Source organism: Zootoca vivipara, chromosome 4, assembly GCF_963506605.1.
Source record: "Zootoca vivipara chromosome 4, rZooViv1.1, whole genome shotgun sequence".
In the NCBI taxonomy this organism is placed as follows: domain Eukaryota; kingdom Metazoa; phylum Chordata; class Lepidosauria; order Squamata; family Lacertidae; genus Zootoca; species Zootoca vivipara.
In genome coordinates, this window is record NC_083279.1 from 26,872,696 (window position 1) to 26,888,841 (window position 16,146).

Consider the following 16,146-nt stretch of genomic DNA (forward strand, 5'->3'; position numbering starts at 1 on the left):
GAAAAGACCCCACAGTGTGTAGGTAATGTGCTGTTTTACTACATTATTTGTACATACAAACATACACACCCACCTGTGTTGCTCTGGGTCACTCCTAATATTCAGTTTAAAAGATTGGGATGCAGCTGAACAACTGCCTTCGTCTCCTGCTCTCTGGGGCTGATGGTGGGCGGTGGAGGGGGAAGCAGTTCAGCAGTATCAGGAGGGTCAAAGGTCCCCCACACCTGACATGGGCTTTTTGTACTTTGCACTTGAAGCAAAAGTCCTTGGAACGAAAATGGGCAAAGAGTGGCTGCAGAGTTGCATCGCTGCACCATGACTGTTTCGAGAGGTTCGCGTCTCCGCTCCTCCACATGCAGCTGCTGGGTGACCTTGGGCTAGTCACACTTCTTTGACATCTCTCAGCCCCACCCACCTCACAGAGTGTTTGTTGTGGGGGAGGAAGGGAAAGGAGAATGTTAGCCGCTTTGAGACTCCTTCAGGTAGTGATAAAGCAGGATATCAAATCCAAACTCCTCTTCTTCTTCTCCTCCTCCTCCCAGAAGGCTTGGTCAACTCTTGTGCTTAGCTAGTGACTGAATAGAACGGATTGTTTAAAACAGGGTTTCCCAAACTTGAGTCTCCAGCTGCTTTTGGACTATAATTCCCACCATCGCTGACCACTGGCCCTGCTAGCTAGGGATGATGGGAGTTGTAGACTTAAGGGTCAGACTAGGTGCGGCATTATTTATCATGGCATTTGTGTAGCTGGCTAATAACCTCCTACGGCCAGCAAACAAGCAGGAAACTATAAAAAGACCGTTTAAAACATTAATTAATAAATACAGAAACAATTGCAGCCAAAAATATATATATTGGAGAACTGGTTTTCACATTGTAAACAAGATACGTGACATAAAACAGTGTAAGAAAATTAAACATGTAAGAAAATTAAACATCCTCCTGGCAGATGAGCCTCTGGTATTCCACAGCTTGGGTGCCATTCCTGAGGGGTCCTCTCTCCACTAGCCATTGGAAACTTTGTTCACAAAACTGATGGTGGGTGTGGTCCTTCATCAGTATTGCTGCCAGGGAGTTGGGCTCATCTCCTGCAGCCTCCGTGGTCCCAAACTGATCTCTCTCTCTCTCTCTCTCTCTCTCTCTCTCATATACTGTTATTTTTAAGAGAATAAACCTAGAAAGAACAAAATGTGATCTTGCATTTAACAGCACATACATAACCTGGGCTCTTCCATGAAATTAAGTGTTTTCAATCACAACCAACTTTTGCTAGATTGTGCAAAACGATAGATAAAACATGCGGTAAGATTTGTGCCTCATTGTGTTTTGTCGGGCTTCACAATTTGTTGCCGCTTGTCGCTCTTCGCAGGACAAACCTAAATAACATAATGGGGAGTCATGGAGCTAAAATCCAATACCGATTATTTCACTGTGTGCGCTTGGCTGTTGGTGAGAAAATAGAATGATACAGGCAGTATCTTTTATTTGGCAGTGTATTTGGTAAGACCACAACACTTGTTTAACCTGACAATGAGACTAGGTGTGGGAAGTGCTTCAATTTAATGGATAACAAGAACAAAACTCCCCAAGTTTTCTGGGTTACAATCAACACATTAAAGAAAACAACATGGTGCTGTGAGGGCAGTGACGGAAGATACAAGCTGCTCAGTCTTTTTTAAATATTTTTTTATGGTTCCTAAACTGCGGATTGGTGCTCGCTACAGACATATATTGTGCTTGGCCTTATTCTCCTTTTTGTTCGTCCAGGCACTTTGGGGAAGATCTTGAATGTTTTTGGCATGAACTCCAGACAGGCTTCGCGGAACTTCTTGATCCTCCAGCAATAGATGACAGGGTTGAACACAGACTTGAGGTAACTCAGCCATAACACACAGGTACTGGTGATGTAGAAAGAAGGGCTGTAGTAGAAATCTCTGCTAAACACAGACATCAGGCTAAACACCGTGTGCGGAAGCCAGCACAGAGAGAAGCCGACGAAAAGGATGAGGATAGTTGTGAAGGCCCTGGTCTTGAAACTCATGTCGACGTTCACCTGGTGAGGCTTCTGCAGCCCGGTGAGGCCTAGTTTGGTCACCTGACTCAAGCAGACGCTCTCGGTGTGGTTGTGGATCCTGACGGTGTTGCGGCGGACGGTGTTCAGGATGCAAAGGTAAGAGTACAGCATGATGCTGAACGGGATGAAGAAAACGGCCACAAGGAGCATCACGGCGTAGGCTCGGTCTGCAGGACATTCTGTGTAGCCCAGGACACACTGGGGAGCGCGGCTCGGGACTTCTACGAACATCCACCCAACCACTGAAGGGAAGGCGATGCAGAAGGAAAAGGCCCAAGAAACCGCAATCATGACTTTAGCGCGGTGGGGGTTGAGTTTGTCTTGGCGCTGGACGATGATGAGGAATCGGTCGACGCTAATGATCAAGAGTATAGAGACGCCTTCCAAGACAAAGAACCAGTACAGCATGGCAGATATTCGGCAGAAGCGAGCCCCGAAGTTCCAGCTCACCGTCAGAATGGTGACGGCGGTGAAAGGCATGCAGAACAATGACAGCATGATATCCGAGAAAGCCAAGGTAGCTAAAAGCAGGTTGATCGCCGAACGCATGGCTGGTTTCTGGTAGACAATCAGGCAGACGACAGCATTGCCCAAAAACCCAACGGCAATCATGAATAGCATGATCATGGCCAGTAGTATCCTGAGCGGGGTTGGCAGCACTGTGTAACTGGAGTCTGCCAGCCAGGTGCTTGCATTCAGAGCGACAAAGACGTCTGCAGGAGTCTGGTTGCATGCCATTATAGTGCAAAACACCGGCATCCGAGATGCAAAACTCTCTTCCTGCTAACTCAGCAGCGGCTGCCATTTTCCCATCTTATTGGCCATACAAACTCAAAGCAGGTGTTAGTCTGTGGCTGTCTGAAAAAATGTTTCTTCAGCAAGCGTCGACAAAGCAGATTGCAGCAATTTTAGAGAAGCACGAACTTCTGAAGCTCCCAAATAGAAATGTGGCCATTATCAAGTGCGTATCTTCAGAGACAGGTGGCTCTGGGAAATCAGAGAAAAGAAATAGGGTGGTAACTCATCTATTGGTTTTTAGTAATATGTCTACATTGATGGGTTGTTTCCTTTCCATTGAAAAAGTACGGGCAAGGTACTGAATACTCACTATCATACAACAAAGTGCCACTTCTTGGTTTACAACAGCTAGCTTCTATATTAAACTTACATTTAGATATATTACTTTGGTAAGCCATTTATTCAGTGACTGTGAAAACCTTGGAAACTGGTTGCCTGGCCATTTAATAGCTTCCTTCCGGCATGAACCTTAAAACCTTTTTGCTTATAGTATTTCTAAACAGATCGTGAAGCTGAGGCTCCAATACTTTGGCCACCTCATGGGAAGAGAAGACTCCCTGGAAAAGACCCTGATGTTGGGAAAGATTGAGGGCACTAGGAGAAGGGGGCGACAGAGGACAAGATGGTTGGACAGTGTTCTCGAAGCTACGAACATGAGTTTGACCAAACTGCGGGAGGCAGTGGAAGACAGGAGTGCCTGGCGTGCTATGGTCCATGGGGTCACGAAGAGTAGGACATGACTAAACGACTAAACAACAACAACAACAATTTCTAAACAATCTTATTGAAATATTCAAATCAAAATTGCATGGACAAACATTAAGCAAAGGCAAGCTTCCGAGTTGTAACGTGGTTCAGCATTATCTGAAAAATATTGGCACCTTGTGATTACCTCCACAGTGTGTCAATTATATTAGTTTCATTACTGTGGGATCAAGTTTCATGGCTGCTGACAGCTACAGCGAACACATTCTGTACCAGAGGCCTGAACACTGCTGTAACTGCTGATCCCACTCTGTATTCAGAAGTCAATCCCCTTGCTGGGACAGGACTTTCTCCGATACAGGAATCAGCCTGGAAAAAATATATATGCTTAAAATAGCAGCATGAAGCAACCTAAGATGAAGAAGGGAGCATGTTTTGCTCTCTTTCATGTAGAGCAGAGGCTGGTGGCCTGTGACCATACAGATCTTTGCTTGAGTACAACTTCCTTTATGCCTGAACCTTGCCCGTTCTGAATGTGTCCGATGGGAGTCCAACAACCTATAGGGAGCCACAAGTTCCTAACCGCTGTTGCAGAGAATGGATTTCCCTCTCCCTTTCTCTGTACGTGAACAAAGCAGGCACATGAATTAAACACGCACATATGGCTGCCCTAGATGTAACAAATAAATACAAACCAACTGAAACACTTATACCCAGAATTGTATTGCAGCCGCTCAAGTAATGCAGTCTATTCAATAATGCAATTCGGAACATCAGAAATCGGAAGTAACAAAAGCAGGAAAAAGTGCCTTGGAACAGCAGTGTTCCCTTCTGCAGAAACATCAGCTCAGCAATAACAAGATGTTCTTTTTCTGCACAATGTTCTCTCCACAAGCAGCAAACAAGCTTCTGTTCTCCCCTAGGCATGAGCAAGTTCTCTTGTAGGGTCCTAGGCTGCCTTAAAGTACATGTTTGCTCCAAACCCCTTGCCCCCCCTCCCAATATTGCTCTGCTACGATTAAGAAGTTAACACACACACACACACACACACACACACACACAAAAATGCAACTCATATGTAGCCCTCGGCTTCCAACACTGCAGGGGGGGCAGTGCATTCACCTGCAGGTTTGGGTTTGCTCAGATGGGTTGATTCCACCCAGGAGTGAGGGACCTTCCTGACAGTAAGAGTTGTTCGACAGTGGAATTTGCTGCCAAGGAGTGTGGTGGAGTCTCCTCCTTTGGAGGTCTTTAAGCGGAGGCTTGACAGCCATCTGCCAGGAATGCTTTGGTGGTGTTTCCTGCTTGGCAGGGGGTTGGACTGGATGGCCTCTCTGTGGCCTCTTCCAACTCTATGATTCTATGACCTTTGGTTCTCCAGAGGTTGCTGAACCACAACTCCCATCATCCCTAGTCACTTGGCCACGCTTTCGAGGGCTGATAGCTGCTACAGTTCAGCAACCTCTGGAGGGCAAAGGTGCCCAGCTCCTGATTCAGCAAAATAACCAGGGGTCAACTGATTCTTGCCTTCATCCACAGGCAGATTTGAGGAATGTTGAGCTAACCCTTCAGAGCAACTGCTGAGTCTGGGTACTGCTTCCTGCAGTTCTCGTTTAGTGTTAACTCTCCCCTCCATGTGCTGTCAGCCTCGTAAAACTCGCCTCATGCAGCAACCATGCGCAGCTATGGAGTTAGAAGCCTGACCCAGAGATGCAATGAGCTACATCTGGCCTGCAGGCTAGCGGTTCACCATCTGCAACATCAAGGAGTGATACATTTCCTGTACATTGCCACCTTTGGTTTTTTGGTTTAGCTCCCCACCACCAACCTCCTGAGGTTTCAGAATATTAACTCTTGGATCGGACCCACAATCTAAGGTGGTAGTGAAAGAAATATAAAATAAAGCCTGTTTCATCATCATCATCCCCCACCATTTGATTTGTTCCTCCAGACGTTGGCTTTAATTTAGTCCCAACAAAAGATACATTGGTTTTCCCCTCCCTATTAAATACTTCCCCGAGTCTCTTCTGAAACAACAGAAAGAAGTTTCAAAAAGGGTGTCGTGGAACAACCTACAATCTGTTGTCATTGTAACCCGCTGCCTGTCAGGCCTGGTAGTGAAAAGTTGTCCCATATTTTTTTTTAAAAAAAGAAATTGACACAACAGAGATACATGGGCAATATTTAAATGAGCCACTTAACCTGACAGTTCCGAATTGCTGAAACGAAACATTGGTCTTTAAATAAAACGTGCTTTGTTAAATATTGGACAAAAGCAACGCTCCCAACTTGAACCTTGCGATACGGGCTATCTCTGATCAATGAACTGTCACAGCAAGGTAGCTCTTTGTGAACGGCACAGAGCTGTGCATGTCATTCTCCCCCACGCAAGGCTTCGGCAGGGCTCCATTAGCCAGTTGACTCGGATCTCTTCAGGCAAAGAAACAGCATTCATATCCGTCTAGGTGTCTCCATGGCAATCCCTTACTTGAAAAGGAGACACGACCTCGGTGGTAAATTAGCGAGCGATCCATCGTAACCAAGGGAGAATAGCGCATATTTGAAGCAAACTGACAACCGGGGGGGGGGATTAGAAAACCAACCTAGAAATGAAAAGAAAAACCACCCTAAAGTAGAAGTTCGACTGGGCTGGATGAGACCGGAACACTTCCAGAAACAAGAACCAACCAGGCAAGGGTAGGTCTCACAATCATAGGCTTATTTTAGTGAGTGGCTTCCCACAATGAGAAGTTTACCTGCAATGTGCAATGTGCAGTCAGTTCTAGCTCAGCAGGAATGGATCTGCCCAGTGTTCTTGCATTATTATTATTATTATTATTATTATTACACCCCACCCATCTGTCCAACTTTCTTGCATTATTATTATTATTATTATTATTATTATTATTATTATTATTATTATACCCCACACATCTTACTGGGTTGCCAGTAATGTTTTAACGTCAAACATTTAAAAAACACAACTTCCTGATACAGAAGTTTATCAGGCCCTGGACAACCTGGGTCCAAGATACCTTAGCAACCACCTGATCCATTATCTTTCTACAAGATCCCTGGGATTTTCAAGGGAGTCACTGGTAGTGCTTCTTCATGGCTTACGTAGCCACCAGCTGCTGTAAGTTCAGTATTGGCCCTGGAGAATATTAACCACTCTCAATTTTACCCGTGGACTGCCATCTGTCCAGATTTTAATTTGCTCTGATCTAATTTTAAGATGTATTTTAATTAACTGATTGCCTGTTTTTATGTTCTTATGCTCTTTGTATACTGTGTTAGTTTTATGATGTTAGCCGCCCTGAGCCTGGCTCCGGCCGAGGAGGGCGGGGTACAAATAAATTATTTATTATTGTTGTTTAGTCGTTTAGTCATGTCCAACTCTTCGTGACCCCATGGACCAGAGCACGCCAGGCACTCCTGTCTTGCACTGCCTCCTGCAGTTTGGTCAAACTCATGTTTGTAGCTTCGAGAACACTGTCCAGCCATCTCGTCCTCTGTCGTCCCCTTCTCCTTATTAGCCCAATTTTACAAAACTCCTTTCCAGATGAGGTCCAACAGGTCCCTCTCTATTGCATGTTGGGTGGCCCATGGAAGACCTTGGCATTCCAGCACGCTTTTAAATGGAATACTGATTTCATTGATTTAACTCGTTTTCAGTTCCAGTGTGCTGGTCCTACTATATACCACTTAAGAGACAGACGTAATTAAGCAGTATATAAATTGTCTAGATAAATAAATAATCTGCTTTGAGTGCAAAAGGTCCCAGGTTCAATCCTTGGGTGTCTCTAGGTAGGGCTGAGAAAGACTGGTGCCTGAAAGATTGCACAGAAAATCCCTGGTTCAGTCTCAAGCATCTCAGAGTATGACTGGGGAAGAATGCCCTTTCAGTGGTCTACTCAGGAGTAGGTAAACAGGGAGAATGTCAAGTCTCCTCCTTGACAACTTCAGTCTGCATCCTTTGCTGATCTCCTGGCCACTTTATCAAATATTATTAGTCTAACCCAAACGATCTAAGCAAAACGGGGGAACCACCAAACATTGAGTGTGTCCAAAAATCAGTATCCAATGAAGCAGGTTATTTGAAAATGGGGGTGACAGGGAGAAACACCAAGTCTGCGCAATCGAAATGAAAATGAGGCAGTAAATCAGAATGTGGGTCTGACCCTACACTGGGCAAAAGTTAGCATAGGAAAACTTACTCTCAATGGTCTCGCCTGGCATTGGGAAGCTTCTGGTGTCTGTTGCAAGATGAGGGTGTGTGCCCCTTTGTGCCCAGGCAGCTTCCAGTGATGTGATTAATAATAATAATAAATAATTCTAATAATATATTAATATATTATTGTTGTTGTTGTTTCTACCCTGCCCATCTGGCTGGGTTTCCCCAGCCACTCTGGGTGGCTCCCAACAGATTAAAAACAGAATAAAACATCAAACATTAAAAACTTCCCTAAACAGGGCTGCCTTCAGATGTCTTCTAAAAGTCAGATAGTTGTTTATTTCCTTGACATCTGACAGGAGGGCGTTCTACAGGGCAGACGCCACTACCTAGAAGGCCCTCTGTCTGGTTCCCTGTAACCTCACTTCTCACAATGAGGGAACCATCAGAAGGCCCTCTGCGCTGGACCTCAGTGTCTGGGCTGAACGATGGGGGTGGAGACGCTCCTTCAGGTATACTGGGCCGAGGCCATTAGGGCTTTAACACCCTTCAACACCAACACTTTGAATTCTGCTCGGAAACGTACTGGGAGCCAGTATATGTCTTTCAAGACCAGTGTTATATGGTCCCAGCGGCCGCTCCCAGTCACCAGTCTTGCTGCCGCATTCTGGATTAGTTGCACTTTCCGGGTCACTTTCAAAGGTAGCCCCACGTAGAGCACATTGCCGTAGACCAAGCGGGAGATAACTAGAGCATGCTAGTGACTGAGATGTACTTCGGGAAAGGGTCGTTTTTGGAAAGTTGTGGAGGAGGTGGGCTGTCATGGTGTTAACTAGTGCCAGATTTGCAAGGCCTCCCTGAGAGATGCTAAGCTGGTGCATTGGACTACATGGTTGGCCCATCCTTAGGAAACAGAAGCTGAATGAACTGTAGGTTTTTGGAGAGAAAGGCTTAGGGTAGGCCAGAATTGCACCACACCCTGTAATGACAGTTCCCAGGAATCCCTAGGAGAAGAAAGAACAACTCCTAAACTGGCTTAAGTCTGAAGCACAGATTTACCCAAATACTGTGCAGGAGCTCTGTGAAATAATTGGCGCAGTTAAGAGGCCAGCCTGCTAGGTTACTAGGCTGTGAAGGAAGTTGAGTATCTAGTTTTTTAACTAAAGGCATTTTAAGAGATGACGCCAAGCTGGAAGATGTTTTAGAGAGATCCACTTCAAACAGGAGTAGGAAACAGCTGTTCCATCTGTTATTGCCCCTGTGAGGCTCAGCTGTTTTGTAAAAATATTAGGAACTTGGGGCGGCAGAAAAGGAGAAAGAAGCAAAGTTTTGAGCACCGAAAATGGAAAGGTTTCAAAACTCTGGAAATCTGGTCAATAAATAGACAGGACACACGTAAATATGAAATAAACAGAAAGACAAAAACATCAAACTGCTGCATTATTATCATTATTTTGCAGATGAGGCAATTCTCCTGAGACTTAAGAGCCTATATGTTATACAAACGAGGGAAAGTGTGTTCAATAAAGAGTGTACCAGTTATTGGGGGGGGGGGAGGTAACTGCTTAACCCAGGGGTTCCCAACTTGGTGCCCACATGGAACTCCTGTGGCATCAATGAAAGGTCTCAGTAAATTTTCCCTCAAAAATCCCTCATCCATTTGAGGCTTACCTCTCTCCACAGTCTATTTTCCAGTAATCATTTTCTTCTCGGTTAGGGTCCAACCTTTGAAGCAAACTCCAGTGGGGGGATAGTGCCTCATCAAACAGAGAGCAAGCCTCTAAACTGTGGGTAAGTTAGGAAGACTCAGAACTTCTGGCCTACACATTCCTTTCACTCTCAAAATTTATTCCTCTTCAGTTTGGCTCAAGAAGCATTACTAACAGCAAACAGCACGTATTAAGGAAAGCTAATTTGAGAAAACACAGAAAGATCATTATCTCTGCGTCCAGAACAATAAATATCAAGGTATTGTGTGGTCACTTATTTTTCTATGTTACAAAATTTTCGGTTTTTTTAAAATACTTTTCCTAATTGCAGATGTACTAGAATCATAGACTCACAGTATCGAAGAATTGGAAGGGACCACGAGGGTCATCAAGTCCAACCCCCTGCAATGCAGGAATATTTTGACAATGTGGGAATCCCAGCCAAAGCATCCATGACAGACGGCCATCCAACCTCTGCTTAAAAACTTCCAAGGAAGGAGAGAAAACGGGAACCACTGCAATATCAAACAGGGTTTCCCCACAAGGGACTGTTGGCTTTCCAACCGAGCCATCATTTTAGCGAAGTTCCCACTCTCATTAAAATTTTTGACCATATGTATCCCTTCATCATCATGACCCTGCATACAAGCACTGTTCCCTTACCAGCTTTGGGCCCTTGTTTCTACGCTGCACATGCCGAAGTGCAATTTGAAAAAGAAAAAGAAAAGATGATGAGGCAGAAAATTAAGTGCTGGCTAGTTACATAATGCGGACCGTTTAGCTTCCTCTCTTGCACACCTCGCTTACCGTAGCATTTTACCGTAGCAACTCAGAACACACAGGCCGATTTAGTGGTCGTGGTGGAGGAGTATTAGGAAAAATCCCTATCAAGAGAGACAGGTTGCTGCCAAGAAAACCGGCAGGATAGCGAAGCGCACCGTCAGAGCTCCCAGACAGACCAAACTGCTGCACCTTGGCGCTAGACAGCTACTGCAGGCAGCGCCATGCAAACAGCCCGCCCGGGCTTCAGTTTCTTGCAGCACCGGGGATGCACGGCTCCCCCCTCCCCCCCAGCCGCCTTCCTCTCTCTTTTCTGCTATGCATGATGATCCCCGGCTGCTGAGAGTTTAATTCAGGCCAGATGAACACGCATAGTTAAAGGGCGGCAGGAGGTTTCTCCACTCCCCGCAAACCCTTTAAAAAAATAATTAAAAAAATAATAAAAACCCGGTAGCTCGCCCCTCCAGACAACGCGTGCGCGCATCCGAGCCACATACCTTGTTTCCGCTGCAAGGAAGCGGACAGCCGCGGAGAGGCGAGCGCTGCGCCCTGCCGGCTGCGCCCCCGGCGCTCTCCATCCAGCGCACACTGCGCTCCCGCCGAGCGCCCATCCGCGCCCAAACGGCTCCAGGGCTCGGAGGCGGCAGAGGACGAAGGGGAAAGCGCCCCCTCTACAGGCGCTCCCCCGCCGTCCACAACCGACGAGCGAGGGCCCGCTCTTTTTCGGAAACAAAAATAGATACATGTCTTTATACCGCCAAGCATTCCCATCCCCAGCTGGGTTTTTTTTTTTTTTTTTTTTTTACAAAAGAACAAATCTTACAAGATGGAGCAAGCTTCTTTTCTCCAGCTCCGGAGGGTCGGACTCAACCAGTCTTCAAGTTACCAGAAAGGAGATTGCGACTAAATCTCAGGAAGAACTTTCTGACGGTAAGTCAGAACTGTTCCACAATGGAGAACACATACATTCCCTCCAGAAGTGGTGGGCTCTGCTTCATTGGAAGTGCTACGGTTGGATGGCCATCTGTCATAGATGCTTTAGTTGAGATTTCTGCATTGCAGCGGGTTGGACTAGATGACCCTGGGCCCCAGTTCTCTCTTGTGGCTCCTAGAAGTTGTCAGCATGTGATAGTGACTGGCCACAGCCCAGGAAACGTCTTTGACTGGCCGGCTAAACCTGCATGCGAAGGCAGGTTCCAGCGGATTGAGTGGAGGAGACCAATAGCGGGTCCAACAGTCAATAACAGGGGTCTGCAAGGCTTACCGGGCATGGGCTGGATCACTCCCACAGAGATCCTCCATGGGCTGGACTGGAAATTGCACCTGCACATGTCTGTGGCGCTGGAATTCACTTCTGTGCACGCCCAGACGCCGGAAATCGCACCTGCAAAGCAGTTTCTGGCATCTGGGCATGCACAGAAGCGATTTCCAGAGGCACAGAAGAGAGCCCCAAAGAGAGTTGTGCCTGTTTAGCGTAGCGCGCGGGGACTTGCCAAGCGGGCGGCTCATGGGCCGGTTAAGCGACCCTCGTGGGCCTCTTCTGGTTGCCGACCTCTGGTCAAGAAGGTGCTTTTTGGCTTGTTCCCCTGGGAAGGTAGCCCATCTAGGAGAAGGAAAACTCTGGTCCTAAACCTCCGCTGCCTTGTGGGATATCTTTGGGAGAAGAAAAGGCTAAGGAGTGAGCCCTTCACAAATCCAGAGTGGAGTCCCTTGGACAGTTGGGTGGTGCTTTGTACACCTCCCTTCTGGCAACTCCTGAAACCCAGCTGGTGCCAAACATATTGCTCTGCTTTCCTTTGGACCACATCAGTGAGGTCTTGTTGCCTGGGCAGCGGCCCAGGACTTCCATACACAGTGCCCAAGTTTGTGTCCCAGGGAGGTCACTTCAGTGCTGCTAACGCAACTGTTTCACTCCACAGATGAATGCCTTTTCACACCCACCGACAGCATAACTGAAGGACTGGCATCCTGCAGTGATAGAATCCTGGAATGGTAGAACTGGAAGGGATCCCAAGGGTCATCTAGTCTTAACTTCCTGCAATGCATAAATCTTTTGTGTGATGTGAGGCTCAAACCCATGACCCTGAGACCAAGAGCCTCCCGATCTACCAACTGAGTTATCAGTGAAGAGAAAACTATGTGGCTCGTATGGAACATTTCCCCATTTCCCTCTCCCTCTCCTTACCAGCCACCAATAAATAAAAAGCAATGAAGTGAGTAAATGGAACTAAAGACAACAAAAACTACATCTGCAGAACATTTAGAGCCACTCCCAAAGCACAGAGAGTAGGGAGCTTACATCTGTATGTAAACTGTAATTGTGCCACTTTCTTCTTGACATTACCATCTTCATAAAACATAATAGACTGCTAATTATCCACTGGAATGAAAGTCAAGCTTCAAGAACAAACATTTAAAAGCAATAATAATTAGTCTCCCCATGACTACTGACCTTCTTCTTTGGTGATCACTCATAACCAAGTAAGATTGTCTTCCATGAATACAGTCTTAACAGTGAGTCCGGAAGTAACTGTGGAGGCCACAGTGGGGACATAGATTTCCGGGCAGGAATTGATTCCTCTTGGCTTGTTTCTCCTTTTCGTCCCGAGTTCGTGCTTCTTCAAAGTCCATTATGCCTTTGGTAAAGGCTCCCCAACTGGGAGTGATCGCAGGCCAGTGTTTCCCAATTTTCTGTGCTTATAAATGCATTTTTTTAAAAAAGATTTGCCTTGAGAGCGTATTTAAATCTCTTTTGTAGTCAACCAGTATTTTGCTTTCCATTCTACTGACTTACCTTACAGGGTTCTTGCTAGTGCTACGCTAGCGATAATCTACAAGCAGGTTTGTCCACACTATCAGGAATACTGCAGTTTTTCTGTGTCCATCCCACCTTGAGACAGGCTGCAGCCGCTCCAGAACCCTGCAGTGATTGTTGAGTGGAATACCTGGACATGCAGCTACTGTATTACCTTTATGCCGAGGGAATGGCACTGGCTACTGACTAGTCACAGGGCCATGTAAATGTTTACTAACATTATAAAGCCCACAAAAATGTACTCATCCCAATACAGACTTCTAAGATCACCCAGGGAAATGTTACTCATGGCACCACTCTACAGAACGTAGGATGATAATTCTAAAATAGGCATTTTCTGCTGCTGCTACACCACTTTGGAATGCCTTTCACTCTGCCATACGTGAAGCAACAATTATTTGCTTCAGATATCTTCAGATGTATCTGTTTGTGCCAGCTTTCCCTGAACTCTGAATCAATGGGCTTCTGTTTTGATATTGATTTAAGTGTTTTTATGTTGATTCATACTGTTGCACACCACTTGGAAATGTTTAAAACATTAAGCTGTTTTTAAATACTTTTAAATTTAATTCAATAAATGCAATATTCTAAGAAAAAAACTTTTTTTAAAAAAAGATGGAAGAGTAAAGCTAAAGGCATCATAAAGGTGTCAAGCCTGTGATACTCGTTCATTCTTCTGAAAATTCACTTTTTGTGGTCTCGTCTCATCGATGTAAGGCAGGAAAACAGGACAATAATGATTGGATGATGCCGTTGTGTGGATACCTCATAAAAAGTAAGAATGGCAATTCCACTCTAAACATGTGGCGTGGAAGCTTCTTCCTCACAATGGTCAGAAAAAGGTTGTGTTCCAGCTGGCTTCTCTGCAAAATCTTCTGGTGCAAATTAAAATTTCAACGGTTGGGTGTTCTTTGGTTCGGTTCAGACATGCTGGTCTAAATAGCTTGTCATATATTGGTGCTGCTGGCGTCTCAGAGAGGAATGCCTGATTTCCTCTTTTCAGAACCTGCTTTTCTCTTGCACCTTTAAGTACATTATTTACATAGGCAGCTGCTGTCTCTGGGCATCCTTACAGGAGACGCAACAACAACAAAACGAAACTGGTTACCCATAATGCAATATCCAGTTTCTTTTCTTGCAACTACTGCAATGTCACCGGTATAGGCCACAGTTCCATGATGCTGGGGCTGCTGCCCAGCCTTTCACAGGTTAGGCTCTATAGAAGGCCACTGTCCATAGAAAAGCTGGTAATTGAATTTATCAACACTGTTTCAGAATCCTAGAATTGTAGAGTTGGAAGGGACCCTGAGGATCATCCAGTCCAACCCCCTGTAATGCAGGACTGTGCAGCCGTCCCATACGGGGATCGAACTGGCAACCTTGGCGTGATCAGCATAACACTCTAACCAACTGAGCTATCCAAGATGTTATTTACAACGGTAAGACATAATGATCATGCAGTGCACCAATACAGAGACATGTTATTTACCTACTGCCTAGATTCACAGTATCTGTTCCTGTATAGCTCACACAATTATTCCTCTATCCTCAGTGGGTCTTTGACATTAACGTAGGTCTCCCACAGCATTCCTCCCCTCCCAAATAATAATTGTTAGGGCTAGTAATTAAGATAATCATAGTACATTAACTGTATGATAATTGCATAAATCTGCATACGAATAAAATAATTCTGTAGAGAGGGAAAAAAGCATTCCTCAGTTTTAGATAATGCATACAGGTGCTGAAGCACAAATTATTTTAGAGAAGATGTCTCTTAAGATGCTATCTGCTTCCTGGGTTTTTTGTAATGGCTTGTATTAAACACAGGCTGCCTGATTAACAGGGACACCTTTTTAGTTTATCAAAAGGTTTGCAAATTGATTACTCTTAACCAATCAACTAATTATTGCAACCCTCATAATGTTCAAGCAATTAAAAACCCTCCAAATTAGTGACCTTCCTTACACAGTTAGTATTGTGTAAAACAGCCTGGGCTCTAACAATAACTGAGCTCATGATTTAAATAGTTTCAAAAGTATGTGAGTGTTATAATGTCTGATGCAATTCTACACAATCTCCACATTTCCTTATTTTTGCCCCCTTTGGAAACCTATGTAATTTTGTAAGGTGGACTGTAAACAGCTCCATCTTGTGGTAAGAAGGTTGTATTGACAGCCAGAATTAAATTAAATTTTTAAAACTGATTACCGGTAAAATAGTTTGTGTGTGGATTAAAAGCTGCAAAGAAGGTATACCTTTGATTGATGTTTTTATGTAATTAATGACACATTTTTCATGCAAACAGTGACCTGGGGCATCACAGATTCTAAATATGACTTGCATATGATGACAGAACATAGACCAACCATGCTGTCTTCAGAAAGAGGATTCCTAATAGTTTCACCAAGGAAGAAATAATTCATTGTCCTGCTTTTTCATACTGAAGGCTCAACACCTCTGTACCTTCTGCTTTAACAACAAATGGCAGAGCTCTTGAAGAGCAACTCACATTGCCTCCCTATTTGTCCTACATCTGCTGCCTTGTTCTGTAATTCCTTCCATGTCTAGCTGCCTCTATTCTATTCCGCTCTATTCTGTCCCCACGTTTATTAAAGTTAGTTCCTGCTGCTCATTCAGTAGGAAAGCAACTTTGACATCAAGCAAGTTTAAGACCTCCAACTGATGTATTTTTGTTTTGTCCTTTTCGTAAAAGAAGAAAAAACATGGATGGGAATTGGGCGGTGGGTGGGAGAGAAACATTTTAATTACAAATATATAGATATATATTTACACGTATCCATATGTCTAAAATTTATCCATCACAACAGCTGCAATGCACTTTTGCTTCACTTCTGAATTTAGCGCTTCTGCCAGGTGAACTTTTTGCGGGCTCCTGCTTGGCCGGGCTTCTTCCGCTCTCTGACACGTGGATCAACTGTTAGGAGCCCAGCTGCAGGGGTGAGAGAAAGGTTAGAAGAAGTTCAGTCACGGTGCTTCTATACTGCACTCAGAACAGCAGCTGAACTTGGGAGAAGAAAACGAGAAGGTGCAGGTTGAAGCCCAGAGGGATGAGATAAGCTAATGGTTACGT

General features: G+C 45.0%; 2 protein-coding genes across 2 annotated transcripts in view; both read right to left on the reverse strand.

Moving 5' to 3' along the window:
- Window positions 1-949: 949 nt before the first annotated feature.
- On the reverse strand, window positions 950-10,828 carry GPR45 (G protein-coupled receptor 45). The gene is made up of 2 exons (XM_035114972.2): window positions 10,738-10,828; window positions 950-3,061 (listed from the first exon to the last, which is right to left on the reverse strand). The coding sequence occupies exon 2, from the start codon at window positions 2,831-2,833 to the stop codon at window positions 1,697-1,699; it is 1,137 nt and encodes a 378-aa protein (XP_034970863.2). The 5' UTR covers window positions 2,834-3,061; window positions 10,738-10,828; the 3' UTR covers window positions 950-1,696.
- A 4,969-nt stretch (window positions 10,829-15,797) lies between these two features.
- MRPS9 (mitochondrial ribosomal protein S9) overlaps window positions 15,798-16,146 on the reverse strand; it is a 37,607-nt gene continuing 37,258 nt past the window's right edge. Inside the window, exon 11 of the mRNA XM_035115472.2 lies at window positions 15,798-16,005. Within this exon, the coding sequence (XP_034971363.1) occupies window positions 15,914-16,005 (92 nt within the window). The 3' untranslated portion in view covers window positions 15,798-15,913. The remainder of the gene's footprint in view (window positions 16,006-16,146) is intronic.